The sequence below is a fragment of the Dipodomys spectabilis genome, unplaced genomic scaffold (genome assembly GCF_019054845.1).
Source record: "Dipodomys spectabilis isolate Male_0828 unplaced genomic scaffold, ASM1905484v1 ptg000176l, whole genome shotgun sequence".
NCBI classification, from domain to species: Eukaryota; Metazoa; Chordata; class Mammalia; order Rodentia; family Heteromyidae; genus Dipodomys; species Dipodomys spectabilis.
The window spans coordinates 478,873-501,923 of record NW_024870853.1 but is presented as its reverse complement, the minus strand read 5'-3'; the positions used below and the strand labels follow the sequence as shown (position 1 = coordinate 501,923).

Here is a 23,051-nt window from a genome sequence, read left to right as displayed (position 1 = left end):
TTTCTTTATCCTTACATAATTTTTAAGTGCTTCATTTTTTAAATTTAAATTTTTGTTTTTCCATTTTTTCTTGTTTTTTTTTTAATCTCTCTCCAATCATTCTGTCCAATCCATTTCCCTCTCTGAGATTAGGATTTGGTTAAATTAACTCTCCTTTTACCTCTCCACATCCTTTGAATCCTGTATTTCCCCACAATTCCCCCTAAACCTAATAATTTGTGGTTTTCTGAATCCCTTTTGATGATCTTAGTCCATTAATCCATAATCATTTGATGTGGAATAGTTGTACCTGTTAAACTAGATTGGGTCTGCAGCCAATCTATGCAACTGCAGGACTCTGGTTGATGCTTGCCTTAAAATAGTGTTCTAGCACAAAATTTGTGTTACTTTCATACCAACTGGGGAGAACAAGCTGGAGAAACACAAGAAAAATGGCAAGTCCGGGTATCTCAACTCCCACTCATGATAATCAGGTGACAGAACAGTTAATGAATAATCCAAAGAAAAGTTCCCCAAAATATCTACAAACACAAGTGATAAACATGGTAAATGAAAAGACTGAAAGCCTGCAAAGGACACAGTGTGAGCATGATAGGGAACAAGAGGAGGCAAACCAAAGATTACTAGAGGAATTTAGTAAGCGAGAGGAAACTACTCAAAGATTAATACAGAAATTGTGTGAGCAGGCTGAGAACAGTCAAAGAGAAACACAGGAATTGTGTGGGCAGGTTGAGAACAGTCAATTGAGTTAGCTTAAGAAAGCTAATCAAAGAGTAATACAGGAATTTTGAGCGGGATGAGAATAGACAAAGATCAATAGAGGCATTCATGGAATCCATAAACAGACAGATGAAGGAATCCAGGGAGACCACAAAGGGAATGCTAAATGGAGCCCGACAGAAGGAAAGGGAGTCCAAGGAAACCATAACCAATCAACTAAGGGATTTCAGAATAAACCCTAAACACCAAATTAAGGAACTAAAGAAGTCCATACAAGATCTAAAACAAAGCTCCGACAAAGAATTGGAAGCCATAAAAGCCGACCAATTAGAAAGAAGAGAAATAAAAAACAAAGTAGAAAGTCTTGACAGTAGGTTAGATCATGCAGAAGATCGAATGTGTGGGACCAAAGACAGCCTAGATATTATAGAGAAAGAACATACAAGTATCCAAGACAAATCCAAGAAATATGATGGATCTATTCAACATTTGGAAGACACCATCAGAAGGCCTAATCTGAGGATAATGGGTGTAGAGGAACACCTAGAGACAGAAGTTAATGGTCTAGGAAATTTGTTTAACAGGATCCTAGCAGAGAACTTCCCAAACATGCAAAAAGATAGGCCTATTCAGATACAAGAAGATTTTAGAACTCCAAATAGACCAGACCAGAACAGGACATCCCACCGTCACATTATAATCCCCACAGGATCAATTCAGACCAAGGAAAAGATCCTTAAAGCTGTCAAGGAGAAAAGATCAATCACCTATAAAGGGAAACCAATTAGAATCACCTCAGATTTCTCAACAGAGACAATCAAAGCAAGAAGAGCCTGGAATGATGTATGCCATGCCCTAAAGACATACACCTATCAATCAAAAGTACTGTACCCAGCTAAACTCTCCTTCATAACCAAAGGTCAAATAAAAACCTTCCATAGCAAAGAACAACTGAAACAATATATCTCCACCAAACGAGCCCTACAAAAGATACTTAAAGATGTCCTAGACATAGAAAACCAACAAGACCACAATAAAGGCCAAGAAACTGCACCCAAACTAAGAATCCAAGAACCATAGGAAGAACCCAGTAGTCTCAGTCCCCAAGAAGGTGGATAACAACCAAACACCTCTCAGTCCTAACTCTCAACACTAACGGACTTAACTCTCCAATTAAGCGACATAGACTGTCTAGTTGAATAAAAAAAGCAAGATTCTTCTATCTACTGCCTTCAAGACTCACACCTTGCCCATAAAAAAATATAGTTTGAAAGTGAAAAGCTGGAATAAAATCTACCAAGCAAACTGCCCCTAAACAGGTGGGAGTTGCAACCCTAATATCAGATAAAATATACTTCAAATTAAAATTATTGAAAAATCTCCCATAGATCCAAAAACATTAATTGTGGGGACTTTAACATACTACTATCCCCACTAGATAGATCAGCTTGGCAAAAACTCAACAGAGAAACCGCAGATCTAAAGAACTGCATAGATCAACTGGATTTAACAGACATCTACCGAATATTTCACCCAGCTGCATCAGAATACACATTTTTTCTCAGCAGCATATGGAACATTTTCCAAAATAGACCACATTTTATGTTACAATGCAAACGTCCAAATTCAGAAACATTGAAGTTATGCCCTGCATGCTCTCAGACCACAGGGAATAAAATTAGAACTCAATAACAAAAGCCACGAAAGAAAGTCCTGTAACACAGGGAGAGTGAACGATACACTGTTGAATCACCAGTGGGTCATGGAAGAGATCAGAAAGGAAATTTAAATGTTCATGATATTGAACAAAAATGAACACTCAAATTACCAGCTCCTCAGAGGCAAGGTTATAGCTCTGAGTTCCTACATCAACAAATTGGAGAGATCTGAAACCAAAAACTTAATGAGACATCTGAACCTCCTTGATAAAGAGCGGGAAGATAAACTCCAATCCAGGAGACAGAAAGAAATAATTAAAATTAAATCAATAAATGAATTAGAATCCAAGAAAACTATAGAAAGAATCAACAAAACAGAGTTGGTTCTTCGAAAAAATTAACAAAATTGACAAACCCTTAGGAAATCTTATCAGAAGAAGAAGGGAACACAACCAAATAAACAAACTCAGAGATGAGAATGGAAACATCACCACAGGAACAACCAAGATTCAGAACATTATAAGGGAATAATTCTCAAACCTTTATGCTAATAAGTTTGAGAAACTGGAAGAAATGGACCTTTTCCTAGCAAATATCCACATGCCAAAACTAAACCAAGATGATTTAAACCAACTTAACAGACCCATATCAAGCATTGAAATAGAAACAGCAATAAGAGACTTCCCATCTAAGAAAAGCCCAGGACCACATGGATTTACAGTGGAATTCTACAAGACCTTTAAAACAGAACTCACACCAATACTCCTCCAAATCTTCAATGAAATTGAAAGAGAAAGTTCACTGCTGAACTCTTTCTATGAAGCCATCATAATCCTCATTCCTAAACCAGGCAGGGACATTATCAAAGAAAGAGAACTATAGACCCATTTCTTTGATGAACATTGATGCAAAACTTCTCAACAAAATTTTGGCCAATCGACTTCAACAATTCATCCAAAAAATCATACACCACGATCAAACAGGATTCATTTCAGGGACGCAAAGCTGGTTCAATATATGCAAAACAATTAATATAATTCATCACATCAACAAGAGCAAGGATAAGAATCACATGGTTATCTCAATAGATGCAGAAAAAGCATTTGGCAAGATCTAACACACCTTTATGATGAAGGCTGTGGAAAAGCTAGGAATCCATGGATCATTCCTCAATACAATAAAGGCTATATATGACAAAACTACAGCCAGCATTATACTCAATGGTGAAAAACTAAAGACATTTCCTCTAAATTCAGGAAAGACAAAGATGTCCACTCTCTCCACTTCTCTTTTATCTAGTATTAGAATGCCTAGCTACAGCAATAAGACAAGATACAAACATTGAGGGGATCCAAATAGGGTAAAAAGAAGTAAAACTCTCTCTCTTTACAGATGACATAATCTTGTATTTAAAGAATCCTATGGATTATACTACCTAATTACTCAACCTGATTTAAATCTTTGGCAAAGTAGCAGGGTATAAAATTAACCCTCAAAAAATCAATGGCTTTCCTGTACGCCAACAATGAGAAGAGCATGGCTGAAATCAGGAAAGCAAATCCATTCATAATACCCCCACAAAAAATAAAATACCTAGGAATTAACCAAAGAAGTGAAGGACCTTTATGATGAAAAATTTAAAAACCTGAAAAAGGACATCAAAAGAGAACTTAGAAAGTGGAAAAACCTCCCAAGCTCCTGGATTAGAAGGATCAACATCATGAAAATGGCAGTACATCCCATGGCTATCTACAAATTCAATGCAATGCCTATCAATATTCCAACTTCATTCTTCAAGGAAATAGGAGAAGCAATCCAAAATATCATATGGAAAAATAAAAGATCCCTAATAGCAAAAATGATCCTTAACAGAAAGAACACTGCTGGAGGAATATCAATACCAAATTTCAAACTCTACTACAAAGCTATATTAATCAAAACAGCTTGGTACTGGCACAAGAACAGACCTTAGGACCAATGGAATAGAACTGAAAACCCAGAAATGAACCCAAAGACCTATAACCACCTAATGTTCTATAAGGGAGCTAAAAAAATAGAATGGAAGAAAGACAGCCTCTTCAGTAAATGGTGCTGGCAAAATTGGTTAATCACCTGTAGAATACTAAAGCTAGATCACCCTGCACCAGAATCAACTCCAAGTAGATCAAAGACCTTGGAGTCAAAGCAGACACCCTGAAAACATTACAGGACAGAATAGGAGAAAGCTTAGGCACAGGCCAAAATTTTCTAAATAGAGACCCAGAAAACACAACAAATCAAAGAAAGGTTGGACAAATGGGATTGCATAAAGCTGCAGAGCTTCTGCATGGCAAGTGACATAGCTAGTAAGATCAATAGAAAGCGCACAGATTGGAAGTGGCGCTGTAGCTCGAGTGGTAGAGCGCTCGCCTTGAGCTGAAGAGCTGAGGGACAGCGCCCAGGCCCAGAGTTCAAGATCCACGACCGACAAAAAAAAAAAAAACATTTGGGGCTGGGAAGGTAGCTCAGCGGTAGACTACATGCCTTGCAAGCATGAGGCCCTGGGTTCGATTCCTCAGCACCACATAAACAGAAAAAGCCGGAAGTGGTGCTGTGGCTCCAGTGGTAGAGCGCTAGCCTTGAGCTGAAGAGCTGAGGGACAGAGCCCTGACCCAGAGTTCAGGCCCCATGACCGGCAAAAAAAAAAAAAAAAAAAAAAGAAAGCGCACAGATTGGGAGAAATCTTCACTAGCCATACAATGGACAAGGGTCTCATATCTAAAATATACCTGGAACTCAAAAAATTAAATCCTCCAACAACAAATCCTCAAAGAAACATCTGCCCCATAAATAAGTGGCCTAAAGACTTAAAGACAGGGGCTGAGAAGGTGGCTCAGTGGTTAAAGCGCTTGCCTTGCATGCCTGAGGCCCTGGGTTCGATTCCTCAGCACCACATAAGCAAAAAGAAAAAAGCCGGAAGTGGCGCTATGGCTCAAGTGGTAGCGTGCTAGCCATGAGCTGAAGAGCTGAGGGACAGTGCCCAGGCCCAGAGTTCAGGCCCCATGACCGGAACACCCCCCCCCCAAAAAAAAGACTTAAAGACAAACTTCTCTGAAGAGGAAATAAGAATGCCCAATAGATACAAGAAGAAATGCTCAACTTCTCTAGCCATGAAAGAAATGCAAATCAAAACAACATTGAGATTCCACTTCACCACAGTTAGAATGGTTATAATCAAGAAATCTAATAACAACAGATGCTGGAGGGGATGTGGCCAGAAGGGAACCCTGCAGCATTGTTGCTCGTAGAGTATACTTGTTCAACCACTTTGGAAATTAGTATGGAGGTTCCTCAAAAGACTCCACATAGAGCTCCCCTATGACCCAGCAATCCCACTTTGGGGCATTTACCCAAATGATCACAAATAAGACCATACTAAAGCTACCAGCACATCTATGTTTATTGTAGCATTATTTACCATAGCTTAGATATGGAAGCAACCCAGATGTCCCTCAGGAGGTGAATGGATCAAGAAAATGTGGTATATATGCACAAAGGAATTCTATGCCTCCATCAGGAAGAATGACATTGTCCCATTTGTTAAGAAATGGAAAGACTTGGGAAAATTATATTAAGTGAAGTAAGCCAGGCCCAAAAAAACATAGGCCCCATGATTTCCCTTATTTGCAATAACTAGTATATGTCTGGTATAAGCAGAAAAGCTCAGATAAGATGATGTTAAGTGAAATGAACCCCAAGATAGGGACACAAGTGGTTTATTCTTACTTGCTATTGTTTCTAACGTATTTATAAGATACCATATGATTATTTTTGTTGCTTTGTCCATGGTATAACCACTGTTTTCACTATATTTGATGTTGGTATAATTTGGGGAGGGGAAGGGGAAAAAATCAAATGTTCAAATTGACAGATTGACCCACTGCAACAATGAGATGTACAAGATGCTATGTCGAAAAATGAACTTTATAATTTAGGCAGGGGTGGGGGGTGAGGGTGAGGGTGGTGGGTATAGTTGAGGAAGTGGGAGGGATGGGATGGTAGTGGAAAAACAAAGGAGGAGGCAACAACGCTGGATAAGAAATGTACTCAGTACTTTGCTCATGTAACTGTAACCCCTCTGTACAGTATTTTCACAATAAAAAAACTTATTTTAATAAAAAGAACCTGTGAGGTGCCTGCATAATTTGGTAAACACTAAGTTTTAGTGTTTTCTATATACAGCTTTATCACTGGGGAAGAGGAGAGTGGAAATGACAGGAGCTGGGCTTGAGTGGCAAAGCAAGAATTGAATCAGAGGAATCTCTGTACTTCCTACTCCAGAAATCTCAATTAGTAAAACTGCATTTGCAACAGGTATTTCTCCTAGAAGGAACTTTACTGATCTAAACCTGCTGTACTAGCATCTTTGAAACTGAAGGGCTTACCACCTCCTTGGTGCAGATCCAAATCCACAGAGAGAATACGTTCAAATTTCCATCACAATCGTAATATTCCCAGGACAGCATCATTGAGATAACAAAATCCAGATGCTTCATCTCTGCAAGAAAACAAGTTGCTATAGCCAACAGCTATAAAACAGTCCACGGGAATCTTTAAAGCCAAGGATCTAACCTTGGAGATCTAGTCTCTTAAAGTCGTCCATTCTTTTAAGAACAACAAAAATCCACATTTAAGGATTACATAGCAAATGGCCAAGAATGATCAAGGAATGAAGTGTTTGGGTAAAAGTAAATATTCAGGTGGATTGGTAACCATTTCCATTTAGGATCCTAGATTTTCATAGCATTAGAATATTATAACTCTGTTCAGCAAGACAGAACTTTTCTCTGATGACTTAGGAATTACTTCAAAAAAATGGGTAATCCCCTGGGGTCACTCTGATGAACCCTCCCAGAACCATAATTAAGCTAGCATCTACTTATAACCTTAATGACAGCATCATAGATGATAAAGACTGGATACTCTGTATGCACCCTATGATATAACTTACAAGTTGTTTTCCTTTAATTTTCTAATGTCTTGGCACTTATTGCTCAAAAAAGTTCAGTGTAGAACATACAAATGAATAACCTCCTAAGGCAGCATAATATTGTATTTCTGTAATTACTAAAATGAATAGTGAAGCAACCTTTTTTAGTTATTTTGCTTCCTTAAGAAAAACTGTTGTTCTTTAATGTGTTTTTCTATTAGTACTATTGTGTCACATTACTCTCTTATCAACATTCACTTCTCTTTTATTACATTTCCATTATGTGTTGCTGATTAGATTTAAAAGAACAGGTTTTATCATCAACTTCTTTCTAAGGCTGCATGTCCAATGTTGAAGTTTTTTTGCTTCCACTGATACTTCAAATACCCAATCTATCGTTTTTCACAACGTGCTCTATGATTTTATTTGAAACTGAATTCTAGACATGAACATTTCAAATGGCATCTTTGCCACTATGGGAAATCTTCCCAGCACTTACAAATACTGAAAATTCTTTATGAAATCTACCATTAGATTTAACCTTAAAATTATGTGTTCTAAACAAAGCCCTGGTTCATAGGCAGAATCAACAAGACAGGTACACTGGTAAACAGGAAGCTGGAAAAATATAAGGAGAAATTGCTGCACTGAAATGACCCCTGAAATAATCTAGACAAGGAATAATTTGCCCTCAGACAGGTACCACTGGCTCACATCTATAATCCTAGCTGCTCAGGAAGCTGAGATGTGAGGATCACAGTTCAAAGCCAGCCTGGGAAGGAAAGTCTATGAGACTCTGATCAGAAGTAGAGGTGTGGTGATGAACACTTACCTTGAGCAAAAAAGTTCAGAGGGGGGGTGAGGCTGGGAAGGTGGCTCAGTAGTAGAGTACTTGTCTTGCATGCATGAGGCCCTGTGTTTGATAAGCAGAAAAAGCCAGAAATGGCGCTGTGGTTCAAGTGGTAGAGTGCTAAACTTGAGCTGAAGAGCTGAGTGACAGTGCCCAGGCCCAGAGTTCAGGCCACACAACTGACCAAAAATAAAAAAAGTTCAGATACTGTGCACAGGCCCTGAATTCAAGCCCTAGTGCACGTGCACACACACACACACACACACACACACACACACACACACACACACACACACAAAACTTGTCCTTAGGTATGCTATCAGGAAGAAATCAAGTAGAGAAAGTAATTCAGCCATCTATTAATTCTCTATAAATAAGAATTAAACATGTGCCAGGCACCGGTGGCTCACACCTATAATCCTAGCTACTCTCTGAGATCTGAGGACAATGGTTCAAAGCCAGCCTGGCCAAGAAAGTCTGTGAGACTTTTATCTCCCATTAACCACCAAAAAACTGAAGTGGTGTTGTGGCTCAAGTGGTGGAGTGCTAGCCTTGAGCTGAAGAGCTGAGGGACAGTGCCCAGGCCCAGAGTACAACACCAACAACTGACAAACAAAAAACAAAAAAACTTTTGGATAGCCAGGACCAAACATTAAGTGCATGGCAAAAAGAGGAAGAAGGAGGAATACAAATTACTATAACATGTATTTCCTTTTCTCAAAAGAACCTAATTAAGTAAGTCATGAGCCCATGAAACAAAAATGAAAAAAACCACAAAATAAAATGCAACTACATTGACTGGGAATGTGGCTTAGTGGTAAAGTGCTTGCTTAGCATGCATGAAGCCCTGGGTTTGATTCCTTAGTACTACATATTCAGAAAAGTCCAGAAGTGGCGCTGTGGCTCAAGAGGTAGAGTGCTAGCCTTGAGCAAATGAAGCTCAAGGACTGCCCAGGCCCTGAGTTCAAGCAGCAGGAATAACAAAAAAAAGTGACTAAAAGTAATATGGCATATACAAGAGAATACAGAGAAATTCTACAGACAAAATTGTTATAGTAAACTCATTGCAATGGGCATACTCATTGCTTGGACATATTCCAAGGCAAGATGCATCTTCATCCTTCCCATAAGACTTTTAGATAATTGCCTTGTTTACCCAACTCCATAAAATTCCTGTTCCATGGGAGAGTACTGAGGGTAGCTTACACTTGTAGTCCTTGTTATATAGGAGGCTGAGATCTAGAGGCTCATGATTTAAAGGCAGAAATAACTGTTGAAAACCAGGCTGGAGACATGGCTCAAATGGTAGATTGAGAGCAATGAGGGAGCACATTGAGTGAGCAGAGGAAGCTTTTTTTTTTAAATTGTGAAAATACTGTACAGAGGGGTTACAATTACATGGGCAAGATAATGAGTACATTTCTTATCCAGCATTGTAGCCTCCTCCTTTGTTTCCCTTTCCCATCCCTTCCCATCCTCCCCCTGCCCCCCCCAATCCTCCCCGCTCCTCTCCTCCTCCGCACCATCCCCCGCACCAAAGTAGTAAAGTTCGTTTTCGACATAACGACTTGTACATCTCATTGTTGCAATGGGTCCATCTGTATCACTATTTAAACGATTTGTTTTCCCCCTTCCCCTCCACAAATTATACCGACATCAAATATCCTATTTTCTTTTTGTTGTTGTTGTTGGTTGTGAGTCTTGATATCAAATACAGTGAAAGCAGGGGTTATACTTTGGGGGAGGGACACACATAGCAACAAAGAAATAATCTTATAAATGTGGTAGAAACAATCACATGAAAGAAAAACAAACATTTGAATACATACCTTAGGGTTCATTTTCCTAACATCACCTTATCTGACCTTTTCTGCTTGACTCAGACATATACTAGATATTGCAAATAAGGGAAACCATGGGACCTATGTTTCTTTGGGCCTGGCTTACTTCACTTCATATAATTTTTTCCAAGACTTTCCATTTCCTAACAAATGGGGCAATGTCATTCTTTCTGATGGAGGCATAGAATTCCATTGTGTATATATACCACATTTTCTTGATGCATTCATCTACTGAGGGGCATCTGGGGTTGGTTTCATATCTTAGCTATAGTAAATAGTGCTGCAATAAACGTAGTTGTGCTGGTAGATTTAGTGTGGTCTTGTTTGTAAACATTTGGGTAAATGCTCAAAAGTTGGATTGCTGGGTCATAGGGAGCTCTATGTGGAGCCTTTTGAGGCACCTCCATATTACTTTTCAAAGTGGTGGAACAAGTTTACATTCCCACCAACAATGCAGTAAGGTTTCCTTCTGTCCACATCCCTTCCAGCATCTGTTGTTATTAGAATTCTTGATTATGGCCATTCTAACTGGAGTGAGGTGGTATCTCAATGTTGTTTTGATTTGCATTTCTTTTATGACTAGAGAGGTTGAGCATTTCTTCATGTGTCTATTGGTCATCCTTCTTTCCTCTTCAGAGAAGTTTCTCTTTAAGTCTTTAGCCCACTTATTTATTAGGCAGTTGTTTCTTTGAGGATTTGTTATTGGGGGATTTAATTTTTTGAGTTCCAAGTATATTTTAGATATGAGACCCTTGTCCGTTGTATGACTAGTGAAGATCTTCTCCCAATCCGTGGGCTTTCTATTGATCTTGCTAGCTATGTCCTTTGCCATGCAGAAGCTCTGCAACTTCATGCAATCCCATTTGTCCAACCTTTCTTTGATTTGCTGTGTTTTGGGTCTCTATTCAGAAAATTTCGGCCTGAGCCAAGGAGACCTAGGGTTTCTCCTATTCCATCCTGTAATGTTTTCAGAGTGTCAGCTTTGACTCCAAGGTCTTTGATCCATTTGGAGTTGATTCTGGTGCAGGGTGATATAGAAGGATCTAGCTTTAGTTTTCTACATGTGGTTAACCAATTTTGCCAGCACCATTTACTGAAGAGGCTGTCTTTCTTCCATTCTATTTTTTTTAGCTCCCTTATCGAAGATTAGATGCCTATACGTCTGTAGGTTCATTTCTGGGTTTTCAATTCTAATCCACTGGTCCTGAGGTCTGTTCTTGTGCCAGTACCAAGCTGTTTTGATTACTACAGCTTTATAGTAGAGTTTGAAATTTGGTATTGATATTCTTCCAGCAGTGTTCTTTCTGTTGAGGATCGTTTTTGCTATTCGGGGTCTTTTATTGTTCCATATGATTTTTTGGATTGCCTCTTCTATTTCTTTGAAGAATGAGGTTGGAATTTTGATGGGTATCGCATTGAATCTGTAGATAGCCTTGGGAAGTATTGCCATTTTCACAATGTTGATCTTTCCAATCCAGGAGCATGGGGTTTTTTTTGCCACTTTCTACGTTCTGTTTTGATTTCCTTTTTCAAGGTTTTAAAGTTTTCATCATAGAGGTCCTTCACTTCTTTGGTTAATTCCTAGGTATTTTATTTTTTGTGGGGCTATTACAAATGGAGTTGCTTTCCTAATTTCAGCCACACTTTTCTCATTGTTGGCATACAGAAAAGCCATTGATTTTGGGGTTAACCTCAACAGGTGACCTGGGCAGTGATCAACGCTGGCAATGCAGAAATCATCAGGAGCACCACAAGAGAAGCTGTCCCTTCAACCTGGTGGCCTGACCTTCATTTTGACCACCACCCTATGGACTGTTTAATATTTTTGTAGAAGTTAATTATTTTAGTGTTACCTGCTTTAATTGTTCTTTTACTAATTGCTTGCATAGCAGCATTGAATCCATACTTATTGTTAAACAACCACCTTTTGTTATGCTTCCAGCTTAGATCTTGTCCAACCCCACAGGCAAATAGCTGGATTAGTACACCCCACCTCTGGACTCTGAAGTGGCAAAGACTGCTATCCCATCCTTCACTAAGGTTAAAGGACTAGTAGTGACATTTCCTGGCCTGGTAATGCTTTTGCTGATGGTTTTTTCTATGCCTTCCTTGCATTATACATGCACTGCAAAACTCTTACGAGCTTAGCCAGCCAATTATCAAGCTCCAAATGAATGAATTTCCCCAGCCAGAGATGGGTAAGAGAGGGTGTCAGTCTGACCAACCTAAGACAGGGCCTTCAGCTTCGCTCTGAAGAAGTTCCGATGATGGGTAAGGCAGACCAGGCGATCCACCCAACCTAAGACAGGTGGGTTCGCTTCTTTAAACAAAGACGAGGAGATGATGTTGGGAGCCATTGGGAGCTGACAGTAAAGCTCAAAGGTCATCTTGACCCCTGTGCTAGCTTAAAAGCATGTACAAGGAACTGGCTTACTTAAAAGACACCAGGTGCCCAGGAATTAATTGAACTGCTTTGGACATTTCTAACTGTGGTGGGACTGATGTTTATTACTGTGCTAGGTGGGGATGTGAGGTAACTGGGACAGGCTCTTGGATCATGCACAAGGGCCCTCCCTATCCTTGTCTGGCGAATCTCGACCCCCAGACTTGCCTGGAACCCCCTGTGTAGCCAATGCTATCTTTACCAATGTAATCCTGTTAAAACAACTTTTACAGAGGAGGGAAAAGGATAACTTACTGGGAGGTGGGTCTGCCATTAAAAAAAAAAAAAGGGAGGAATCTGTGGAGCACATGGGCAGCAAAGATGGCGCTGGCAGGGGGTTGAGTGGGCAGAGCCTAATTTACTGTAGAGCACATGGGCAGCCAAGATGGCGCTGGGAGAGAGTAGAGTGGGCAGAGCCCAATTTACTGTAGAACACATGGGCAGCCAAGATGGCGCTGGGAGAGGGTTGAGTGGGCAGAGCCCAATTGATCTTCTGATCAGTGCCTAATCAGCCCATAAAGGCTCAGGTGCATGATAGGGTGTGACCTTGACAGTGATTGGTTCCTCTTCCTCCCTTGCCATGCCACCCGTCCTTTTTGCCTTTAAAAGGGGCTTCTCTCTGTTAATAAACGAGTTTTCCACCTGCTGGATTTGGCTCCCTGCTGTGTCTGATTGTCTCTCAGGCTGAGGGAGGCTGGGGAATGGGCAAGCGCCACACTTACCTTTCCTTGGACCCCGTCTGTCTTTTGTGGGACGGACGGAGACCCAACATGTAGGGAGTCTGGAAGGCTGAGTAGTTGGAGAAGGTGTTGGCTGCTGTGCAGCGGGTGTGCTCTATGGATCATGTGCTGTCATGTATGCCTGAACTACCTGAAATGCAAATTTGGGAAGACTTTACCATCTAAATGCTTAGCTGGATTAAGTGCCTGATGAGGATGGTTTTGCAACAAGTTGGAATAAGCATGCAATCGGTACTTTGGTCTGGAAAGCCATATGGTTCATCTCGAAGTATGGTAAGGAAAATTGGTACTAATTTATCTCTGATTCAGTGTCCAAGAGTTCAGTTTCAGCTTACCAGCCAGAATGGAGTCCCAAACACCCAGATGAGGATGCAGTGGCATCTTTTGCTGATGTTGGATGGGTGGCCACAGAAGAAGGAGAGTGCTCAACAAGACTAAGAACACAAGTCACATCAAAACCACCCCATCAGGACTGCCTTCCTTACCTTGAGAAGTCCCCAAGCAGGCAGATTTCTTTACCAAACTTGTCACAAGAAGATCCTCCACTGAAGACTGCAGCACTGGCCAATGAGGAAGCACTGCAGAAGATCTCTGCACTTGAAAATGAGCTCGCTGCTCTGCGAGCTCAGATTGCCAAAATTGTGACCCTGCAAGAGCAGCAAAATCTCGTTACAGGTGACTTAGAATCTACCACATCTGTTACCACAGCCCCTCCTCCTCCTTTTCTGCCTCCACCCCCACCCCCACCTCTACCTCCCCCTCTACCAGGACTCCACCAAAGTATGTCTGCTATTGACTTGATTAAATCACGAAGAGAGCAGAAAGCCAGTGCTGGAAAGACTTTAACTAGCAGCCCAAAGAATCCTGACAAGCCAAATATGCTAGAAATCCTTAAAGATATGAACAGTGTGAAACTTCAGTCAGTCAAGAGGTCAGAGCAAGATGTAAAGCCCAAGCCAGTGGATGCCATGGACCCTGCCACTCTTATAGCAGAGGCTCTGAAAAAGAAATTTGCTTATCGGTATCGAAACAATAGTCCAGGTGAAACTGAAAAAGGAGTTGCAAAGTCTGAGTCAGAGGCTACCTCAGAGACAGCTTTGTTTGGGCCACATATGTTGAAGTCTACAGGGAAAATGAAGGCTTTAATTGAAAATGTTTCAAACTCCTAAAGGACAATGAGCTGAGAAAGACTGTCCTGATTTAGCTGTTGGTTTGTGAGGGCTGTTTTAGCTAGTAGAAATCAACACTATTTAGTAAATACCTGACTTCAGAATTCCTTGGTTTCCTTTTTAACCTAATTAGTGGATTAAGTACTAGTAAAGCACCTTAAGCTTGGTTTTGCTTTTATGAGATGGTCAGTTCTGGAACTTCCCTTAACATACATGTATTTTGACATGTTTAATCTATAGCCAAGGTATTCAGGGTTCCAGGCTTGAAAACATTTGTAAGATTTCAGAACATAGAAAAAGATATTTGTGGATATTACTGTGCATTTTAAATTCTTAACACTAATTTATCTGTACAGGTGTTTTATAGGCATGTGTTTGGATATAGAAGTTGATGTAAAAGTTAGTAATGAATGCTGGCCATGAGGGTACTGCTGTCTTCCCTTGTATTCAGTGAGCATTTACTGAGTCGTGAGGAAACAGCTGATATAACCAAGTTACTGTGAAATATTTGAGATTGAAGTCTTGTCTTGAACAGAACTTCTATCTTAGATTCTCTCTCCCAGTTTTTTGGAGCTGAGTTTTACATAGGAACTGGAGGATGTTCACTTCTGAAATCCCAATGCTTCCTGTTAGGATGAAGATGAGGACTAGGAAAGCTACTTACCCCTCAGTGCCATCCATTGTTGATGGGCTTTTCAAATAGTGACAAATCAAATTATTAAATTACTTAAGTAAAAACCAGAATGTACCATCTTTTTCTTTTCAGTTTAATAAATGGCATCATAAAAAAAAAAAAAAACTTCTGGGTAGGGAGAGGAGGGAAAAACTGGGAGAGAGTGAGGGAAAGGGAGACATTGTTAAAAAAGAAATATATTCTTGCTGGGCACAGATGGTTCACACTTATTTTTTTTTTAATTTTATTTTATTTTATTTGAGAACATACTGTACAGAGGGGTTACAATTACATGGGCAGGATAATGCATACATTTCCTACCAAGTATTGCAGCCTCCTCCTTTGTTTACCCTTCACCTCCCTTCCCAGCCGATGGTTCACACTTATAATCCTAGCTACTCAGAAGGCTGAGATCTGAAGATCACGGTTCAAAGCCAGCCTGGGCAGAAAAGTCCATGAGACTCTTATCTCCAATTAATCACAGAAAAAGCTTGAAGTGGTACTGTGGTTTAAGTGATAGAGTGCTGGTCTTGAGCAAAAAGGAGCTCAAGGATGGTGCCTAGGCCTAGAGTTCAAGCCTTAAGACTGGCTTAAAAAAAAAAAATCTGTCCTCTTATTCTGACTTATATAACTGTAAGCCCTGTATACATCACCTTTACAATAACAATTAAAATGTGTTAAAAAGTTTGTCTTTCAGGGCAATTTTATATGTAAATGTAACAAAAACAAGTAAAATAGGGTTCCTATATACCTCATTTTTGTCCCTATTAACACCTTGTATTCGTATGGTACTTATTACAGTATTGATACATTATTATTAACTAAATTCTGCAATGTGAATTTTATTCTACTGTTTTTTGGTTATTTTGAAAGAAGGTTTTGTTGAGCCTATACCTATAATCCTTCCAAGTGGGATGCAGAGGAATAGAGGTGTGTGTGTGTGTTACTAGGCCTGAGTCATTAGACTTCACTCATAGTGTTACACAGTTCTTTGATTTCTGGAAAATGTATGCTGTCATACGTTTCACATTACAGAATCATACAGGATAGTGCCACTGTCCTAGGAACCTCCTTTCCTCTTCTCCCTTCTCCTTCCTTTCATCCTAAGTCCTTGACCACCACAAATCTCTTATTCTCTCTCTAGTTTTGCCTATTCTAGAATGTCAAATAGAATCATATAGAATGTAGCCTTTTCAGATTGGATTCTTTCACTTAACAATTTCTATTTTAAGTTTCTTCCACATCATTTCATGGCTTAATAAGTCATTTTAATTGTTGAATCGTATTTTGTTAGATGGATGTCACAGTTTATCTTCTCCTCTATTGATGGGCATTTTGGTTGCTTCTAGATTCTTGGCAACTGTGATTAAAGGTGCCATAAACATATAACTCACTTGAGTCAATTGGGTAAATAGTGGGAGCATGTTTACAAGAAATAATGACTTTGACCTTTATTTGTGTGCATATTTTGGAATTTCATTCTTTTCTAGCCCTGAATTATATTCCATCATCTGCATGTACCACTCCCTATTTATTCATGTACTAGTTGATAGATACATGGCTTGTTCCACTTCCTGGCTACAGTAAATAAATAGAGCTGCTATGAACATCTGTGATCAAGTCTTGGTGCAGACACATGCTTTCATTTCAGCTAGGTAGATACTTAGGAGTAGAACAGAGGGGGGTATGTGACAAATTTATGCTTAGCCTCTTAGGAAATTATCATACCGTTTTCCAGAGTAGCTATACTCTTTTCCATTCCCATCAGCCACATTTAAATGTTGTATTTCCTGTTTCTTAACATCCTAACCAACTTTTATTGTCTATTCTGTTAAAATATGCATCTAGTGAATGAGTAGTGGTATCTCATGGTATTTTGTTTTAACTTTGTCTCAGTTGTTTTATGATTTTTTTGTTTCTTTGGTATGTTCTTCCCCCATGGTATAACCCATATTTTCACTGTATTTTATTCTGGTACCCTGTATCTTGTATATACATTATGTATACATTTTTCTAATGTATATGGGGAGGGAAAGGGAAATAACAAAATGCTGAAACAAGGATACAGGTTGACCCATTGTAACAATGAGACCTAAAGACACTATGCTGAAAATGAATTTTATAACTTGGGGGTGGGGGGAGGTAGGAATTGTGGAGGTAAGAAGGGAAGGGATGGTAGGGGAAAAACAAAGGAGGAGGTAGCAATGCTCGATAGGAAATGTACTCATTACCTTACTTATGTAACTGTAACCCCTCTGTACAGTATCTTTACAAATAAAAAAGTCATATAATACAGTGAAAACAGGGGTTATACCATGGGGAGGAGTTGGGGCGCAGGGAAGGAAGGGATGGTAGGGGAAAAACAAACGAGGAGGTAACAATGCTCAATAGGAAATGTACTCATTACCTTACTCGTGTAACTGTAACCCCTCTGTACAGTATCTTTACAATAAAAAAATATAAACTAAAAAAGTCAAAAAAATAGATGCTGGAGATTTCAGGAAAAAAAGAAAAAATAGGTGCTGGGAAAAACAACAAAAGGAGTTGTATTTCTTAGGATACTTATGATTCTAGAATCTGAAGCAACAATGTTCACCATTTGAAGTCAGTCTGGGCTACACAGGAAGAATCTCTCTCTCTCTCTCTCTCTCTCTCTCTCTCTCTCTCTCTCTCTCTCACACACACACACACACACACACACAGTCATACTCCTACTAAATAGACTGAAATATACATAAAAATAGATGCAAAAATACACAATTCTGCATATTATTGGTTCTTCTCAAAGCTGTAAAAGGTCATCAAAATAAGGAAAGCCTGAGAACCTCTCACAGCCAAGGGGAGCCTAAAGGATATGATGATAAAATGTAATGTGGCAGCTAGTACTTGAGATGTGTTTGTGGGAGATCAATGGGAAGGGGGAAAGAATAATGAATCAAGGAGTTGGGGAATGACTCAGGCATAATATTCAATGCATATCCAGGAAACTAGGAAAACTGAGGGGAGGTGGGATTAGGAGGGATGTGAGAGAATGATGAAAGGGGTGATACTGATCAAGATGCCTTGTACTCATAAACTGGTATGTTGAATGGTATATCTTATTTTAAAAGGCAGCCAGGTTATCATGGGTTAGAATTTGGAGTGTATACATTAACTGATCTATACAGTTTTCTCAGTGATAAAATAGGGAACTGCATGGGACTTGTGAAGAGTAAATGTGTGTGCCAGCACTGGGATTTGAACTCAAGACTAGGTGCTATTCTTTAGCTTTTTTGCTCAAGGTTGATACTTTACGACATGAGCTATAGCCCTACTTCTGACTTTTTACTGATTAACACACTTTTCTGTCCAGGCTGGCTTCAAACCACAATCCTCAGATCTCAGCCTCCTGAGTAGCTATGATTACAGGCCTCTGCCACCAGGGCCCAGCTCACAAACAAATTCTTTGTGGTTAAATATCATCAATATTTGAGGAAACAAATTAGAAAACTCAAGATAAAAAAGTTTCTATACTTGGCCCTTCCCATCTATCTCTGAAAGGAAAAAGCGGGGGGGGGGGGGGGGGGGAGGGGATTGAAACTGGGCTTTACTCAGAACCTTTCAACCTACTCCTCATAGGAAGTGACAAATAGGAGCACATAAGAGAATAAAAGGACCTGCCCTAGCGATAGGCCTTAATTCCTCTGACCTCTAGCTGCTTGTTCCTCACTTTTTCTTTGTATCCTCACTGTACATATGTTCTCCAGCCCTTGCAGCTGAAAGGGGTTTCTAGGGACCAGCAACACCAACATTTCCTGGGAACTTCTTAAGAATGCAGAACTTCAGCCTTACCCCCAGACTCAGTGAATCAGAATTAGTATTTAACAGCAAACAGGTCATCCCTCCTGCTCTCCCTCGCCCCTCCCCCCCTGCAAAAAAACTCAGCAACTTCATAGACAAAAAAAGGGGAAAAAAGAATCCTTTTTTGTCTTTAGCCTTTTTAACTATCTTATATAAATGAACTACTTTATAGTACAGCTAAGTATATATACACAAAAAGTTACTGAAATGCTCAGAATAAGATTGTTTTTATTTACATTTTATATTTTTGTACATATTGTTCCAAATGACCAAAGCAGCCTTCAGTGCATTCTGTCCTACCTCTGACTATTTGTGGTGTCACCATGTTCATTATAATCTCAAGGGAGAAAAAAACCTCTTACAAAAAGCAAAAACAACATCAAAAAATAACAAGATGATTTCTACAAGATAATATTTCTTAAATTCAAGTTGAAGCAGCACAGATCCAGACCGCAGAGATGTAGTCATGGTTTCTTAATGTCTGATGAACTGGGGCACGGCCGCAAGTTTTTCACTGAATTAAAATGTCTATAAAGGCTACTAGTAAAACTAAGCTGCTCAGGAGAAATCCTTTAGCCCAGCCTTAAAAATGAATTATTACCGTCAAGACCCAGTGATTCTTATTTCTTCTTCAAGAAAACTTGTCTGTATCATCTATCCATAAAATAAAAAGTTTATAATTTCTTGGACTGTTTCCCAGACCTATTGGCTTTCTCTTATGGTACCTTCCCATGTACTTTGTTAAATGTTAAAGGTTGAAAATACCAACTAAGCTGGGCCCTGGTTGCTCACACCTCTAATCCTAGCTACTCAGGAGGCTGACATCTGAGGGCTGTGGTCCAAAGCTAGCCCAGGCAGGAAAGTCTGTGAGACTCTTACCTCCAATTAATTACCAAAATGCCAAATTGGTGCTGTGGCTCAAAGTGGTAGAGATCTAGTCTTGGGCACAAAAGATAATGGACAGTTCCCAAGGCCTGAATTCAAGCACCAGGACTTGCATGCATACATACACACACACACACACACACACACACACACACACACACCCCACTACCACCACCACTACCACCACCACCACCAACAACAACAACAACTAAAAACTATTTAATTTAATAGTGGAGAAGACAGTTGGATTTTCTTTGCTGTTTGCAGTAAAATAATTTCAAACTCGTGTTGCCAAAAATAATTAAAAATTAAACAAAACTTAGTGAGAATGGACACCAGTGGCTCACACATGTAATCCTAGCTACTCAGGAAGCTGAGATCTGAGGATCACAATTCAAAGCCAGCCCAGGCAGGAAAGTCTGTGAGACTTTTATCTCCAATAAATTGCCAGAAAACTGGAAGTGGCACTGTGGCTCAAGTGGTAGAGCATTTGCCTTGAGCTGAAGAGCTCAGGGACAATGCCTGGGCCCAGAGTTCAAGTCCCAAAACCGATTAAAAAACTTAGTGAATTGTGTGCATCAGTGTCTCATGCCTGTGATCCTCGCCTCTCAGAAGGCTGTGGTCTGGAAGATTTGAGGCTAGCCTAGCAGAAAAGTCCATGAGATTCCAACTCCAATTAATCACACAAAAATCTGGGTGGGAGGTGTGGCTTGAGTGGTAAAACATCAGCCTGGCAAGTATAAGGCCCTAAATTCAAATCTCAGTACTTCCAAAACAAACAACAAAAACACGTAAAAAAAAATAAACAGTTATACTGACTGAACAAGAGGGTTTAAGGATGACTGAAGCTGGGTGCTGGTGAATCATACATTTAATCCTAGCTATTCAGAGGAGACGGAAATCTGAGGATTATGGTCCAAAGCCAGCCCAGGGAGGAAAGTCTATGAAACTCTTATGTCCAATTAACCACCAAAAAGCTGGAAGTGGAGGTGTGGCTGAAGAAGTGATAAGAGTGCAAGCCTTGGGCACAAAAAGTTTAGGGACAGAATCTAGGCCCTGAGTTCAAGTCCTAGCACTGGCATAAAAAACAAAACATAAAGAACATGCCTAAAGGAAGTAACACCAAGTGGGGAGTGGTAGAACATTCTTGTAATTCCAACACCTGGAAAGCAGAGTTGCGCTCTAGACCATCCTGGGCTACACAGCAAGACCCTGTCTCAACCCACTCTGTCCATAAAAAGGAGGTACACAAGAAATCATTTGCTTAATTATAAAGATGAAAGCAGAAGATAAGCATACAATACTAGCTGGTGTAGGACACTTATCTATTTGGCCAGAAAATATCATAAGTATTACTTATAAATGTGGCAGGTTCATATAGATGCATTTATAGTGACATTAATATAGAATAGGCAATATTTTTATTCTTGGAGTTTGAATTCAAGGCCTTATTTTGCTAGGCAAGTGTTCTTCCACTTGAGCCATATCTCCAATGCAGTCCTTTTTTTATTTACTTATTTTTCAAATAGGGTCTCACATTTATACCCAGGCTTGTCTATTTATCCCTACTTATTTATGCTGCCTGTGTAGCTGGGTTGATAGTTATGAGCTACCATGCCTAGATTCATTTTTTTTAAGAAGCACTTCATTGGGTCTGGAGTCCTGGCTGGCTTCAGCAGTTTGCTTGGGTCTTGACTTTTCTCCAAGCTAGGTCATTAAAGTATGGTGGTGGTAGAAGCATTTCTAAAACTCTTAGGTTGAACCTGTACCCTCAAATCTGGCTTTGAGGAAAAAAATCCCGGCCCCATCAAAAACAAACCCCAAACAAAGTACAAAACAAGAACCGAAGACCTGCAGCATAACTCATCTCAAACTGTCTACCAAAATACCTATCACACCCCGAAATAAAGTCGGATATCTAATGCATCGTAACTCTCCTTAATTATCCCCAGTGTGAAGTAGGACTGCAAGGCTATGTTTGGGCTTCTAGCTTTAGGGATGAAAAGCTAGATGCAGAATAACCAACTTACCTCATGTGCTTATGCAGTGCATATGTTTCAATCAGAGAATGGACCATACTGGCCTAAAAAAATACAGCATAAGAAAAAAGAAAGACAGAGTACAGTCTCTTTCATAGTTTAATTCAACGAAATCCAATAAACGTCACCAAGATTGAAGGAGCTATCTACTTTAGCTCGCCTCCCTTTCTTAATGGAATACACTTTAGACGATACAGAGATGAGAAGTCAAAATCGCGTAGATAGTAGCTGCCCGGCGCCTTTCCACGGGAGATGGAGTACTTCTCCTCAGCAGTTTCTCTTTCACAACGTAAGCAATCCCCACCTAAAGAAACTCCATCTCGGCCTTGCCATTCCCCCTTCTCTTCACGGATTCCCTCCCCCACTCTCCCCCACCGGCTTCTGGCACTCTCCGAACCCCCCGGGAACGCTTTCTCTTTACATCAGCTTTAGGCTCCGGACACAGCGACTCCAATTTCTGTGGCGGATTTTTAGTCTCCCGGCTTCCTAAAGCCCTCCGGTCTACCCCGACAGACCGCCCTTCATGCACAAAACCCACCCAGGTCTTTCATCCCAATCTCTCTCACCCGCTTGGGAACCTTGGTCAGGGAGTCGCACACGCTGACATACTCCGGACTGTAAATGTAAACAGGGCGCAGCGGCTTCCCACCCTTTCCTTGGGACTGTAGTTTGTCCATCTTCCGCTTCCCACCGCTTCGGAGGCACGGTCTGGATTCTACTGCCTTCAGACCCAGCCTGAGCTCCGGTTCCTGCTCCCCAGATTGGCCGCAGCGGTGCTCCCCGGTCAACATTCCCTCCTATTCTTGAGACCGCGGGAGACACTGCCCCTGCTCCTCAGCCAATTGTGGCGATGGCTGGGCCTTCTCAGGACAGAAGAACCCGTCTCAGTGACAGCACCTCAAAGAAAGAAGGCTTGGCAGATAAAGGAAAATGCCCAAATAACTGCCAATTAGGACCGGCTTATTATGACAGAAATAAATACGGTCAAAATTAATGTTTTTTTCTTTCATGCATGTGTTTCTAACGCATTTATAAGTGTAAGGTTCACTCCTGGATGGCGAGCAGACTCCACCCTCCTCGCAGCAAAGTCTCCACCCAGTACCTGCGTTACCTAGGCAACTGAGACACCTGGAAGAGGTCACATCTGCATCCGCTGAGGTCACATCTGAATTTGATGTGGCCACACCTTTCCCCGCCCTTACCCTACATAAGGCCTAGCCCAGG

The 23,051-nt window shown here is 40.4% G+C and overlaps 1 protein-coding gene and 1 pseudogene across 1 annotated transcript; one reads left to right on the top strand and one right to left on the bottom strand.

The window, feature by feature from the left end:
- LOC122120628 overlaps positions 1-22,799 on the bottom strand; it is a 64,624-nt pseudogene extending 41,825 nt beyond the window's left edge.
- On the top strand, positions 13,283-14,494 carry LOC122120689 (mitochondrial fission regulator 1-like). Its single transcript, XM_042694945.1, is given in 2 exon segments — positions 13,283-13,558; positions 13,561-14,494. Coding segments are annotated over 2 exon segments (1,002 nt in total). The 5' UTR covers positions 13,283-13,386; the 3' UTR covers positions 14,391-14,494.
- Positions 22,800-23,051: the final 252 nt, after the last annotated feature.